Here is a 13528-nt window from a genome sequence, read left to right on the forward strand (position 1 = left end):
AACTTACTCCATTGTGATGGTGCTTTATTATAAAGAGATCTCATGATAACACATTTGGAAAGATAATGAGGAAATAGGAACAGCTTGCTCAGAAATACTGGAAAAAAAGAATCCCTTTACATTCTCTCAATTACGTTCTCTTGCTTTGTTTTTGAAATCATCCATCTGGGCAAATTGATGACCATTTCTCCCCAAGACTAAGAATATACATGACCCAGACCTGACTAGGCTGGGTCCACTTCTTCTTCAATACGCAACAGCACAGCTGTCAAGGAACATTGATGAATATTCTTTATAGGATGCTCAGATATGGAGCAGCTGATCCTTTTTTAATCCAAAAAGGAACTCTTCTAGGCTCTGTACTGTACTCCTATGGGTATGGAAGTAGCAGTCTGAAGTGCACAAAACCATGGTCTCTTTCACACTACACAGCTATAGCACTATGATCCCACTAACCTCCATGGCTGCATCATATGGAATGCTGGGGTTTGTAGTTTGATGAGGCATTAGAACTCCTTGGCAGAGAATTCTAAACACCTAATGAAACTACAAATTCCATGATTTCACAGGATAGAACCATCGCAATTAAAGTGGAGTCACAGTTGTACAGTGTGAAAATGCTCATGTTTAAGTATTCCTGTATTAACTTACATCCGGGACAAATCTGTTGGAGGTCCCTAGGTCACACTTTGTGAGGACCTCACAGAGGGCTTTTGCCATCGCTGCCCCTTCCCTTTGGAATAAGCTCCCTGTAGAGCTCCGCTCCGCCGCTTCATTGGCTTCTTTTAAGAAAAATTTAAAAACCCATTTATTTCGGTTGGCCTTCCCACCTTAGTTAATTGTTTTCTCTGCCCCTGTCCCCTTCCTTTTTTGACCCCGGACCATTGTAAATTGATTTTTCCCTTTCTTGTCTTGATATATGTAATTTATTGATTCCTCTTCTTATCTCTTGCAGCTATGTTTTTAACTTCATATTGTCTTGTTTATCTTGTATTGTAGTGTTTTTAACTTTTGTAAGCCGCCTTGATCATTTTTTATGGAAAGGCGGGGTAGAAATAAAAATTATTATTATTATTATTATTATTATTATTATTATTATTAATACTTGCTGTGCATGTGTAGGCTCCCCACCCCATGATCACCATTTCTACACCATAAAAGTGTTTTCCCTCTGCTTCCCCTCTTCCTTGCACAGATAGCAAGGAAAAGTCCACAAGTGCAACCCCCACCTTCCACTTCATGCGAAGTGTGACATAAGTGACTAAATACAGTGTCAGTGCTTGAAGTACCATTTTATCAGTGGTGCTCAACATGAGTAATATATGCATTCTTCATTGTAATAGCATGGATGCTTACAGGGTTAATTACTTGTACAGATACAAGTAGGAAATAAGTTTAATAAATAAATACCCCAGCTTCTTGAAATTTTCTTTCATTCATCCCAGCAAGCAGACCAGCTTTCCAAACACTTCAGTTATCTCTCACGGCATAACCACAGATTAAAGCCTGCTTAGCACCCTTTCTATGGAGGTAGCATGTGAAATCATTATCCAGAGTATGTTGGAGGTTTCTGTGTTACAGATTCCCTCTAGTCTGACTAGTCAGGATAGTATAGAGCCCATCAAAAGTGGTATTTTACTATAGTTTAAATAAACATTTGTTAAAGAAACAACTATACTGTGGTTCTGAGTGACACTAAAGCAACAGATATAGGAAGGGGAAAGGGCCAAACATGTAAAATAAAGTGTAAATGTGCCTTCAAGTCATCTGTTGATTTATGGTAACCCCGTAGATTTCATAGGGTTTTTTTTTAGTGAAGTAATACTCATGGGTGGTTTTGCCAGTCCCTTCCTCTGAAATATAGCCTACAGAACTGGTAAACAGTAGAGTTTTAATTAAGGGGCTGTATATACAGCCGCTAAGTGGTGGCGGGATGCCGCCCCTTTCCTAGCTGGATTGGGGTCGCAGCAACCTCATGCCATGACCCCGATCCGGCCTTTCAAGGATGCAAAAAGGAACTGCAAAAAGCAGCTCTCTTTGCGCCTTCAAAAGGGTGCCATAGCTGTGCTGCCACAGCTATATAGCGCTCCTTCGGTACTGCATCATATGGACAAAGCGCCGGAGGAATGCCATGATGCCAAGTGCTGTGTGGAGTGGAGCATGGTGTCAGGGCACCCTGGGGGCAGAGTCAGGCATGTGTCATGAGGATGCTGCACCCTGACTCCACTCCTATGCCAACCTTCATGGCCAGTTTGTAAGTCCTCAAAAGTAGAAATTGCTTTTAATACCAATTTCCCAAAGTTCTTGGGTTGCTTCTTATCAGAGATGGAAAGAAAATCATCTTTTTACATGCAACTAGGCAAGTAGGTAATTGCTAGCTAGTTATGTGATTCGAATAGGGAATGTTAAGGAGGGTTTGTTAAAATAAGACAGAGAACTAACATAAGCTTTTCTGCAAGTCAGTTCAGATAAATTCATTGAAATTTACTTCTTAATTAATATGTCCAGGAAACCTGTGTACTATAGTGAAAATGAAGTGAGGAGACCTGAGTTCAAGTCTCTATTTAGCTATGAAATCTATCAGGTAGTCTTAGACAACTTGTGCGATTGAGACACTAACCTTAGTCCATGTTAACAGAGATCTCACTACAATTTGCCTGAATGCACTGTGTCAAGGCTTTAAACTTTCACCTTACAGGATACATTGTAATTTCACTACAATGAAGTCCTCCCCATCCTCATTAGTCATTTTTAAAGGATTAAATAACATTCTTACATGGACATGCTTATTTGCAATAAACAACCCACATTAATACTCTTAAGGAAGAGATAGCACAGACAATTTTGTTTCATCTGAGTATATTACGGTTTCCTTAATACTTTAAGACAATGACCTGAACAGTTCATCCAATAGCTAAAATTAATACCCTGAGCAAAAGAGACAAACATCCAGCCTGCCCTGAAAGACTTCTCATATGGCCATGAAGTTCCTTTTACGGCTGGGAGAACTGTCAACACCAGACTTTCTGGCTCTGAACAACATTCTTATTATAGCAACTTCATGGCAAATGCTGTGCTGAAGACTGACCTTCAGTAACGGTGGCTGGGCCAGTGTTGATTCCTTTACCAATTAGCATGTCAGTCCTTTAAAGTTCCCGCTGCAAGTAAACAATCATGCTGATATTTATATCAAGGGGGTTAAAGTATATTATTTATTTTAATGGGCATACATTTGATTACATGAAGATAGGGATTGGGAACTGCTCCCACCTAACTGTAATTTTAGCTTTCCTTTGTTGTTAAAAATATCTAGCTTCCCCTCGCCCAAACAAAGTTAGACTCTCAATGTTTCAATCGTTTAAGTTAAATATCTTCAACTGTAGATTATTACTAGGATGAAACCAGATGGCACAGGTTTGTTTTTTTTTTTGGGGGGGGGGGGGTTGTGTGTGTGTGGGTTGCCTCTGCAGCCTGGCCAAAAATGTTACCATACACACATAAATTATTTTGGAGAATTTTTTTTAACGTGTTAAATAGTATAGAGATCCCCTGCAATTTATTCAAAAGATGAACTGCCCCGCCTCGGGGCTTCCATTAGAGGCAATTAGGGCCCCAGAGTAAAAAATGGTGCCTATACCTCCAGTGGTGTGTTTGTTGCTATTGTTATTGACATCTCCAAGGCCCTACATCCACCACTGCACTGCTTAAGTCCTGCAGATTCAGGCCTGTGACCTCCTTGATTGAAGTCTGTCTATTTGGCGTGCAGCGTGTCTCTCTTTCTTCTACATTTCATAGCATTATTCTCTTATGCCTTCTCATGATGTGGCCAAAGTACAACGGTTTCAGTTTTATCATCTTGGCTTTCAGGAATAGCTCTGGCCTGATCTGTTCTAGGACCCATTTGTTTGTCTTTTTGGCCACCCATGTCATCCTCAGCACTCTTCTCAACACCACATCTCAAATGAACTGATTTTCTTCCTATCTGCTTTCATTATTGTTCAGCTTCCACAACCGTATATGGTGATGGGAAATACAATGAATTGGATGATTCTAACTTTAGTATTCAATTGTATATTTTTACACTTTAGGATCTTGTCTAGCCCTTTAATAACTGCCTTTCCCATTCCTAGTCTTCTTATTTCTTGACTGCAGTCTCCATTCTAGTCAACATTTGATCCAAGGTACAGCAAAATCTTTTACAATTTCAATTTCCTCATTACCTAGGTTGAATTTATGTAGATCCCCCATGGTCATTATTTTTTATTTGTTTTCTTTATGTAAGTCTGCCTTTGCACTTTTTTCATTAACTTTTATTAGTAATTGTTCCAAGTCTCTGCTATTTTCTGCTAGCATTATGGTGTCATCTGCACATCTTAGATTGTTAATTTTGAAATCTCCCCCATCTTCCCTTCTCCTTCTTCTGAGTCTAAACCTGTTCTTTGTATGACTTTTCTGTACACAATTTGAACAAACAGAGTGATAGAATGCAAATAAAACAAACAAAGAGGTTCATTTATATACCACTTCATACTGAACTAACAGTGTCTAAGCGGTTTACAACTGTAAGCTAACTGCCCCCAACAAGCGACCTCAGAAAGATGCAAGCCAAAGTCGAGCTTGAACCCTAGCTAGTATTTAAATTGCAACCTTATGGTTTTGAGTGGCTGCAGTACAGGCATTTAACCACTGCGCCACAGAGGGCTCTTTATAATGTAGCCTTGCCTAACCCCTTTGCAAATTAGGAACCATTCTGTTTCTCCATATTCTCCATAACAGTAGCCTCTTGTCTGAAGTACATATTCCTCATCAAGACTATTGAATGTTGTGTAGCAGAGTGAATTTCAGCAAGTGTGTCCTGTTAGCTAGTTATGTACAGGACCCATTTCCAATATTGAATTTGTTAGCCCTAGAGGTAATTAATTCCCCACCCCTATTGCCTTTTCAGCCACAGAAAGGGAAGTCTGGAGAAGTTGAGGGCTGTAAAAATAACTTGTGGGGTGGGGGGAGATATAAGAGTCCCCAGGATTGCACTTTGCATTAGCTCAATGTACTGAAATCCTGTACATCGAAATTAGGATCAAATATACACATGTGTTTGCCCTGCATGCCATGTTATGCTTGTGCCTTTTCCCATTCAAAAGTTGTATTTGTGTTGCAAGCAACCCTGTCATGTGATGCACTCTAATAGCATTCAGCACAGAACGTGGACAGTGTAAACTTTTCCTTTAGCCTCAATATCAGGTAAATGGTTTCTGTCTACAGAGATTGTACAGAGTTAAATGTCAAGGAGGTCTGTTTATGGATTCTAGACAAACTCTTGAGCTCAGTTCAACACAAATTTCATAGCACTGTTTTTGTGTGCTGTGCTCTTCAGATGGCACATTAGGAATTCCATTTACGAATGCTCCTTCATAGGGAGAAAAATTCCAAACATGTAGAAAATAAGCAGAGGAAGAAGAGGTGCTATTGCTGATGTATTAGATTACTATGAACAGACTGTATTGATTAAACATGATGGAGCATGAAATTTGATATTCTCACACATGCAGCACAAACTGAACAGTCTTGACGTAGGGGGGAAATTCTAGGTGTTTGTTAAATATTTTTAATCTTGTGAAGCAGGCTGTGATCTACTAGCTAGAGCTCTACCAGGTCTAAGTAAACTGCTGTACTATGAGCACAAGATGTAAATTAAACCACTATAGTCACTAAACCTCTAGCACACAGCAAATATTTGAAAACAAAGATGCTTATGCTGCAGGACAGCTCTCCCTGCCTTTTCATTAACTCTCCCTTTTTGGTAGATGCTGCTCATCTTTCCATCAGATGCCCCTCTCACCTCCTCGCTAACAACTTTCCAAAAATGGTGAAATCATCCCTTTTTGGGAATGCCTCCAGTGTATAATTTTAACTTGCTACTTTGATCAGTCTCTCTGGCATTTAAAATCTTTTTAATTTGCTGCACCATGTCTTTCATCTGTTGCTTTCAGGGGTAGGGGTTCCTATTCTATAATATTAAGTAGAGGGGCTTTTTAGTTGCTAACACATTTAGTTGCAAGCTGCCTAGAACACTGAGGGGAAAGAGCAGGATATGAACAATTGAAAAACAAGTCATTCTGGACCCATGGGATGTCTGCTGCACAGTGCCATATACCCAGATGGTGTACATTACGACAGAATCATTTGAAATGAAAAGTGCTAAGCATGTCTGGAAGTATACACTCACTAGCTGTGGGTGCTGAAGGCTGAAGGAAAAGCATCCAGTACCCAAGAAACTCTTGCTTTGCATATTTCTGATCTGACTTCTGATGCAGGTTTCAGGGACCATTGCCTGGTAATCTGTTAAATGTGGGGAAAATTTTCACTGGGCTTTAAAAATTATGTCAGTTTTTAAACACGAGCATGCCCACAGAGATACCACACTGAATGGCCTAAAATGAATGGAGAAACTGACTATTTACACAAACAAAATGTAATCAGGCTAGCTGAGTGATAACAAGTTTCAGTGGTTGTTTAAGGAACATGGATCAAATGGTTTCAATAAACAAACTCTTTCAAGGACAGCAGGAACACACATGAAGTTTACACACTGAAATACACAGGACAATTTTTCATTTGTTACTCCTCTCCCCCTCCTTTTTTTTTTAAAGAAACATTCTTGATAACAATTAAAAACAGCAACTATGGGCTGTATGAAGAGTTTGCCAAACATTTTTGAAATATGGTGCTTGTGCGGTTCATTAGCATACAACGTTACCTCCTTTTATCTTTTGCATCTACATGAAGTCACTAGGAAAATGTATTCAGAGGCCTGAGTTTGGATCTCATCACTTTGCTCACAATGCCCTACACTGTCTCTTTTTCAACTGATACCAAAGATACTGTGGAAATCATGATACAGTAATACTTTGCTCAATATGTTGAGACTCTATCCCAAAGAGGCAGAGGCCTTGGTGGTTAGTAGACTGTCTAATCCAGCACTTGGAGGACAACTTTTTCTAGGTAGAGTTGCATTTCCTCTGACAGGTCTATTGTGCTCATTATAAGAGCTCATGGAATCAGTTGAGCAACTAGGTGAATAGATATAAGACATGTACAGAACAACATGGAGTTTCTTCTTCTTCTTCACTTTGTCTGGTGCAGAATTTGTGGCCATTCCTGGAGAAAATATATATGACCACAGATGCATTACTCACTTCTGAACACTTAAATCATTTGCTCTGCCACATTAGCTTCAGTGGCTCCTCCATGTATTATACCATTGCCACACTGACACAGAATAAATACACAAGAAAAGGTTTGACTATACACAATGTTCCAATTCCTGTTCCATCCCATTCTTTGAACATTTCCTAAAACTGCTGCCAACTAGATGGAAGGGGATGTGATACATGGAACTCAGAAAGAGAATCTGGCATGAAGTTGCTTCCAGAGAGGCAATGCTAGAATAATAATCACATAAGCAGGTTGTTAAGCAAGTTGTCAGGCATGCATTTTTTTCCAGCCCTGCACTCAAAAGGCCTTCTCTGGTTAGATCTACCTATCACCCTGCCCCCCTCATGAAATGTGCTGACCAGATGTCACAGAAGAGATAAGCAAGCTCAAATCAAATGGTTGTTGCCTCACAATTTCTCCTGTTCTTTCCTTGGCAAAGGAGGAGCATGTTTTACCTCCTGCTTACCTTCCCCATTAACAGCAGCCAAACATAACATAGCCAGGGGGAACTGCCCCTGGCACCACAAGCAGCATGCGAAGTCAAGTCATTTTGTACTCTGGGGCTAGTGAGTAAATCAAAAGGTATTTCTTAAGAATGATTAAGCAACATGCCTGCAAAAGTGTAAGGGTAAAGGCGAGGGCAAGGAAGACAGGGGAAAAGGGTGTGCCATTCTGTAAATATTCAAGGCTTCAAGCAATGGAAATATCCTGCATCTTATGTGGTGTCACAAGCAGACAACACTTGAGCAATGATTTCCTAATGAAACCACTGTGGTGGTTTTTTCCCCAGACGAAAGATACTAGCAACACTAATAGTAAGATGCACATAGAAATATTGTATGTATCTGAATCTAGATGGATACACACACACACACCATCTAAAACAGCAGTATCCTGAACATGGCTGAGGCCTGAAGGCACTGTTGTAATTCATATAATAACACAAGGTGAAGCTACATTAATACTGTTTTACCTTAGAACTCCTAAGCTAGTGGCAACTTGCACTGCACTTCAAAAGATCACTCAACAAAAAAATGGAGCAACATTTTTAAGGGTGTGGAGAAGGACAGCAATTGTACACTGGCAGTACCAAAAAAAATGCAGACAGAAAAACAAACAGGAATGAGAATATGCAAATTCTTCTTAAGAAGATGTCTAGGGAGATGTAGCATTTAAGACTCTGTGTGTGTGTGTGTGTGTGTTTAAAAAGCTTAAATCAAACAATGGTTTTATTTGAGGATTTGAGCACAATATAGCAGAATGCAGTGGCTTAGTGGTTAAGACACCAATTCTGATGATCAGAAGGCTGTCAGTTTGAGGCCTGAGTGCTGCTTGAGCGGGTGAGCTCCTGTCACTAGGCCCAGCTTCTGCCAACCTAGCAGTTGGAAAGCATGCAAAGGCAAGTAGATAGATAGGTACCATGACTCAGTGGGAAGGTAACAGTGTTTGGTGCAGTCATACTGGCCACATGACCACCAGAGCAGTCCTTGGACAACACTGGCTTTTCAGCTTAGAAAGGGAGATGAGCACTGCCCCCTACAGTCAGTTACGACTAGATATTGATGTCAAGGGACTACCTTTACCTAGTAGATCACATTTCAGCTTACTTAGAACTCACTCCAAAGTGCTTCTCAAAAGTACAGCAATAAGATCAGAGATGATACACTCACCATAGCACCAATCCTCCACAGGATAGTGGATCTCTACAAGGTTCATGTGTCCCTTGCTCTGGGTACCACTAGCTGAACATTTGTAGCTGGAGATGCATAGGAATTGGGCCAGAACTGTCTCATCTATGCAGCATCTTGAGTATCTTTTTAGCTACTGACAAGTTGACCTAAACCATTTTGTCATCCAAGATGGAATTACCTGAATGGCACTTCCAGTGGCATAGTAGAAGACAACTGTGACAATGGGCCTTCCCACTAACTGGGCAATACAGCTGATGGACAGCCTTTGCCTCAGGTAAAACAAAGGGTTAATGATGTGTTAGTGTTAAGTTGCATTTATTGGGATCAACGTCACTGGAGATTCATCAAGATCATGAGACACAACTGCCAATCTGAGTGACCAGTGGCCAAAGTTTTGATAGGCTTCCATGAAGAGTGGCCTTGAGTGACGACATGAGGAGGAAGTAGAACAAAAGGGATGCTTTGGGACTGGCAGCATGGGATGTTCCAGACTCCTAGCCATCCTCATGAACATCCAGGACTTTGGGCTCCATCGTGCTAGAGAATTGTTTAGCCAGTTTATGTCAGGGTTTACTGTTATTTTGGTGATCTTGGTTGAAATTTTTTAGACTACTCTGTAACTCGTAACTTCTAATAAGTATGCCTCAAGTGTCAGAGACTTTGCCAGTGTAGTTGTCTTGCTTAAAATAAAGCCATTCTGCTAATGTACTTCTCTTCTCTCATACTCTTCATGTGTTTTTGCTTGGTCTGTGTGTTGCCCTGTAGAGACAAGTGGGTGGGAAGCACTGTGCAACCCCAGCAACATCCACTGTGTTGCTGTGCAAGAGGGATTTAAATCAATGGGTGCTGGCATTGTTTGCTTAAATCAACGGGACTTATTCCAGACTAATAATGAAGAGGATTTAATTCAGCTTTAGGAAACTGAATGTAGAGCTGGGGAATGGTTGAAGGAGCTGAAAAGTTCTCCTCTAGCACAAACGTTTGATAGTTGTAGCATATTAACCACAATGTAAAGAAGGGACAGCTTGGAAGGGATGCTTCAAAGGAAAAACTGAAAGACATGCTTACTGATTCTTTCCCAGATGCACCAGGAATTTTTTAAGCCATTTGTCCTCAATGAAACACTTTAAGCATCACTATTCAAGTGACAATTTTGATATAAGCTGTCAAAAAGTATAGGCTCATGCTATCTCGAATTGGGCTCATTTCCCAAATATTTATTCATATTGTTTTTAGGCCACTATTTGTCTAAGGAGCCTGAAGTAGCACATGTGATCTCCACTTTTAATCTCACAACAGGCCTGTGAGGTAGGTTAGGCTAAGTGCCTGGCCACTCAAGAAGCTTTATTGCTGAGTGATTATTTGAATCCAACCTTTCTGGTCTTTCTAGTACTCTAACCACTATCTCATACTGCTTTTAAATATTTAGCAGTACTGAATACCATTCTTTTTTCATTAAATGGTGCCATTTGTTTATTTGTCCTATCAGGAGCGAGATGGCCTGGTGACTAAGGTCTAATCCACACTGCAGAAATAATTCAGTTTGACATCATTTTAACTGCCCTGGCTCAATGCTAGGGAATTCTGGGAACTGTGATCTTATGAGACATTTAGCCTTCTTCCATCAGAGAGCTCTGGTGCCACAATAAACTACAATTCCTAGAATTCCATAGCGCTGAGCCAGGGCAGTTAAAGCAGCCTCAAGATGGATTATTTATGTAGTGTGGACTGGACCAAAATTCAAATAGCAATTTCTCTAGCTCACAGGTCACAAACTGTGCCCTATAAGAGATTTTGGACTTCACATCCCAGAAGCCTCAGCCATGTTGGCCAATAGTTTAGATTCTGAGAGATGAAGTCCAAAATCCCTTAAAGAGCACAGTTTGGGGACCAGCTGTTAGCCATAAAAATAAAAGGAGGAAAAAAGCAAAAGGATTTCTATCACTGTTGCTTTAACAAGACCCTTGCAACTCCAGGTCGATGGACCAGTAAGTTAACAGGTCCATGATGACAAAGGACAGGATTGTCTATTGATTCTACAGCTTAAATGTCAGTGTAATGGAGCATAAGAGGAACCGCAAATAAAATATTACATTTTGTTCTGGGATGGTCCTCTGCAGGATCAGCCGTTAATACTTCCTCTTCTTCAACGTTTTTTGCATTCTTTCCCCAAGTAGCATTCTGTTGCCAGTGTCCATGTTCAATCTTTAATGAACAGCTTTAAGATCCTCCCCTGTTGATGGGGTTTTACTTTTGTTTTTTGCCCTAAGTTACTTCTATATGCCTTGGAGTTTGCTTATTTGATTTATATGACACCTTTCTCCTGGAGTGAGGCCCAAGGAGGGTTTCAGAAGAAATGAGTTAAAACCTAAAACAGTTAAAATCATTACATTTAAAACAAGATAAAATTATATTAAAACAGTAAAAACAATATTTTAAAAATATACCATAGTTAAAAAATAAATTCAAAGGATACACTCTAATAAGAAGCCTCTCTGAGATCAATTACATATTAAAACATATATGTTTTATGCTTAAACATAAAGGTATTTGCCTGCCAACAATGGGAAGGCAGGTCCTAGGATGAACAAAGTTTCCTCAAATCTGCTGAATTCCTCTCTTGTGTGTGACTTGGCACTTCTTTCAGTTACATGAACAATGACTCTGACCTCCAAATATGGGATACAGAGGGAATGATACTGAGCGATATTTCACTGGCAGTAAGCTACCCTTGAACCTCTCTCCCCTTTGTACTGGTAGATGTTCTCCATGGGGCATTCTTTATGTTTAAAAGTTGTTCCCTGCTACGTATCACTGCAAGTAGGCAGTATTCCTATTTAATTTTTCAGATTTGGATCTCTAATAGCAGGATAAACAGATCAGCAGCCCAGTGCAAAGCTAGGAAAAGGAAATTTTGGGGAACACAATTCCCTGATTCCCCAAGGAGTCCCCAAGGCCAGCACTTTAGTACAAAAAAAATATGTTTTCATACTCTGGTCCAGAGTGTTAATAATGTTCTGTTTTGTCATGTTAAAGCAGTAAAAACCAAAACGAGTCTTAAAAGCAATGTACCAGTCACAGCACGAAAGAAAACACCCCTCCTAGTTACTAATGCTTTTGACAGCATCTGCTCAGGGGTTTTTCTCTTTTTCTTTCTCCTCCCCCCACCCCAACAGTATAATGACATTGGTTAGTTTCCAAAAATGAACCTTAAAGAAAGAAGGATGACATTTTCACTGGGCTCTACTTTATAAAGCAATACTTTTAAAACTGCATTCAGGTGTGTGTGGGGAGGGGGGGGAGTCATGCAGGTTCTATATAGAAATTCAGCTTTTGGAAACTAAAGTGTCATGTTTTTACATATCCTTCCTTTAGAGTGTGTGTGGTTGGATTACTCTCCCATCAAAAAGGTCATACAAAGTGGTTCTACTGCATTCTTTTGTCTCAAGGCTTATCTCAATAATAATATTTTAAAGAACATTAAAAAGCAGAATGGTCTAACAAGTCATACCACATCATTAAAACAACATAAACTGAAATACTTCTAAAGAACAACAGTATCTGGACTACCAAAGCACAATTGTGTTTGGAGGACCAACATTTCTTTCTAAAGTGTAATCTAAAAATGATAAATCCTGGGGGAAATTAAGCAATGTTTAAAAATCTGTGGAGAAAGTGATGTCCCATTTTGCTGTCACTCCCTGTATGACCATGAGCATTTCCGATAGTAATCAAGCTACTGAGAAACATTCCAAGTGGAATAAATTGAGAACAGCTGCTTCCACCGAGATTAACTTCCCATAGATAATCCTAGTTCTATTTCCAATCGTTTATGTTCTGCAACTAACTTGATTGCAACCCAGACATTTTTCTACAAATGTCTTTATAAAACCATGTTAAACTGGGTTAACTTGAAAGCCAGTCCAGGCTCTCATGAACCATTCATTCCTCCACCACCACCCCGTCACTCACCTTAGCTTCTGCTCAGGTAACCCGTGTAGACCCAAGCTATCTGGTCGATCCCGTCTCCTCCTGTACAAACCTGAATGCGATAATTCTTTCAACTGTAATGCAGTCATTTTGCTTTCACCCATGGTTCCCCTCCTCTCGCCCCCACACAAAAAAACCAGTTTCTGTTAAACAGCAAGGCTGCCAAGATGCTTGGAGAGAGAACGTTGAGCTTGCACACCTGCACTGATCGAAATCACACGTCCTTTTCTCACAGGCAGCTGCTACACTGCTTCCTGTTTCGCATAGGTACACACCCTCTAGACGGGCACTGTGTTTCCTTTAGCAGTGAGCCTTGTACCTAAGGGATGCTTCTGTGACAACCCAGAGACAGCTGTTTTATGCCCAGATCAGAAGTAAACCATTCACTGTGAAAGGGATAGGGGGGACACCTACAAACCAACAAAAGTAACAACCACTTCTTCAGTCCTCTTTCTGTAATCAGCTGAAACTCTCAAACTAACAACCAAACTGCTACACCACCATGAGCTCCTAACAAAAGCAAAACCTATTAGCCCTTCACTGATCAGGGCAGGCCTGTGGCTGTCAGCCTAGAAAATCATTCAGCATATGCATTTGAAACAGAAAAGGGAAAGAGTGAATGAAAACTTTCC

At 40.2% G+C, this 13528-nt stretch overlaps 1 protein-coding gene across 5 annotated transcripts in view; it reads right to left on the minus strand.

Annotated features, from left to right (window-relative positions):
* LOC149319246 (LIM and senescent cell antigen-like-containing domain protein 1) overlaps positions 1-13528 on the minus strand; it is a 92015-nt gene that overhangs the window by 28931 nt on the left and 49556 nt on the right. The window contains exon 1 of one of the 5 annotated variants that reach the window (XM_089511365.1): positions 12879-13052. The exons of 2 other annotated variants lie outside the window; for them this stretch is intronic. In XM_089511365.1, coding sequence (XP_089367491.1) covers positions 12879-13000 — 122 coding nt within the window. In that variant the 5' untranslated portion in view covers positions 13001-13052. Of the gene's footprint in view, positions 1-12878; positions 13055-13095; positions 13128-13528 lie in introns of those variants that run through there. 2 more of the 5 variants (XM_089511367.1, XM_089511364.1) reach the window with 2 other exon arrangements.

This window comes from Sceloporus occidentalis, unplaced genomic scaffold (assembly GCF_023333645.1).
Source record: "Sceloporus occidentalis isolate IW3139 unplaced genomic scaffold, rSceOcc1.0.p SCAF_2, whole genome shotgun sequence".
In the NCBI taxonomy this organism is placed as follows: domain Eukaryota; kingdom Metazoa; phylum Chordata; class Lepidosauria; order Squamata; family Phrynosomatidae; genus Sceloporus; species Sceloporus occidentalis.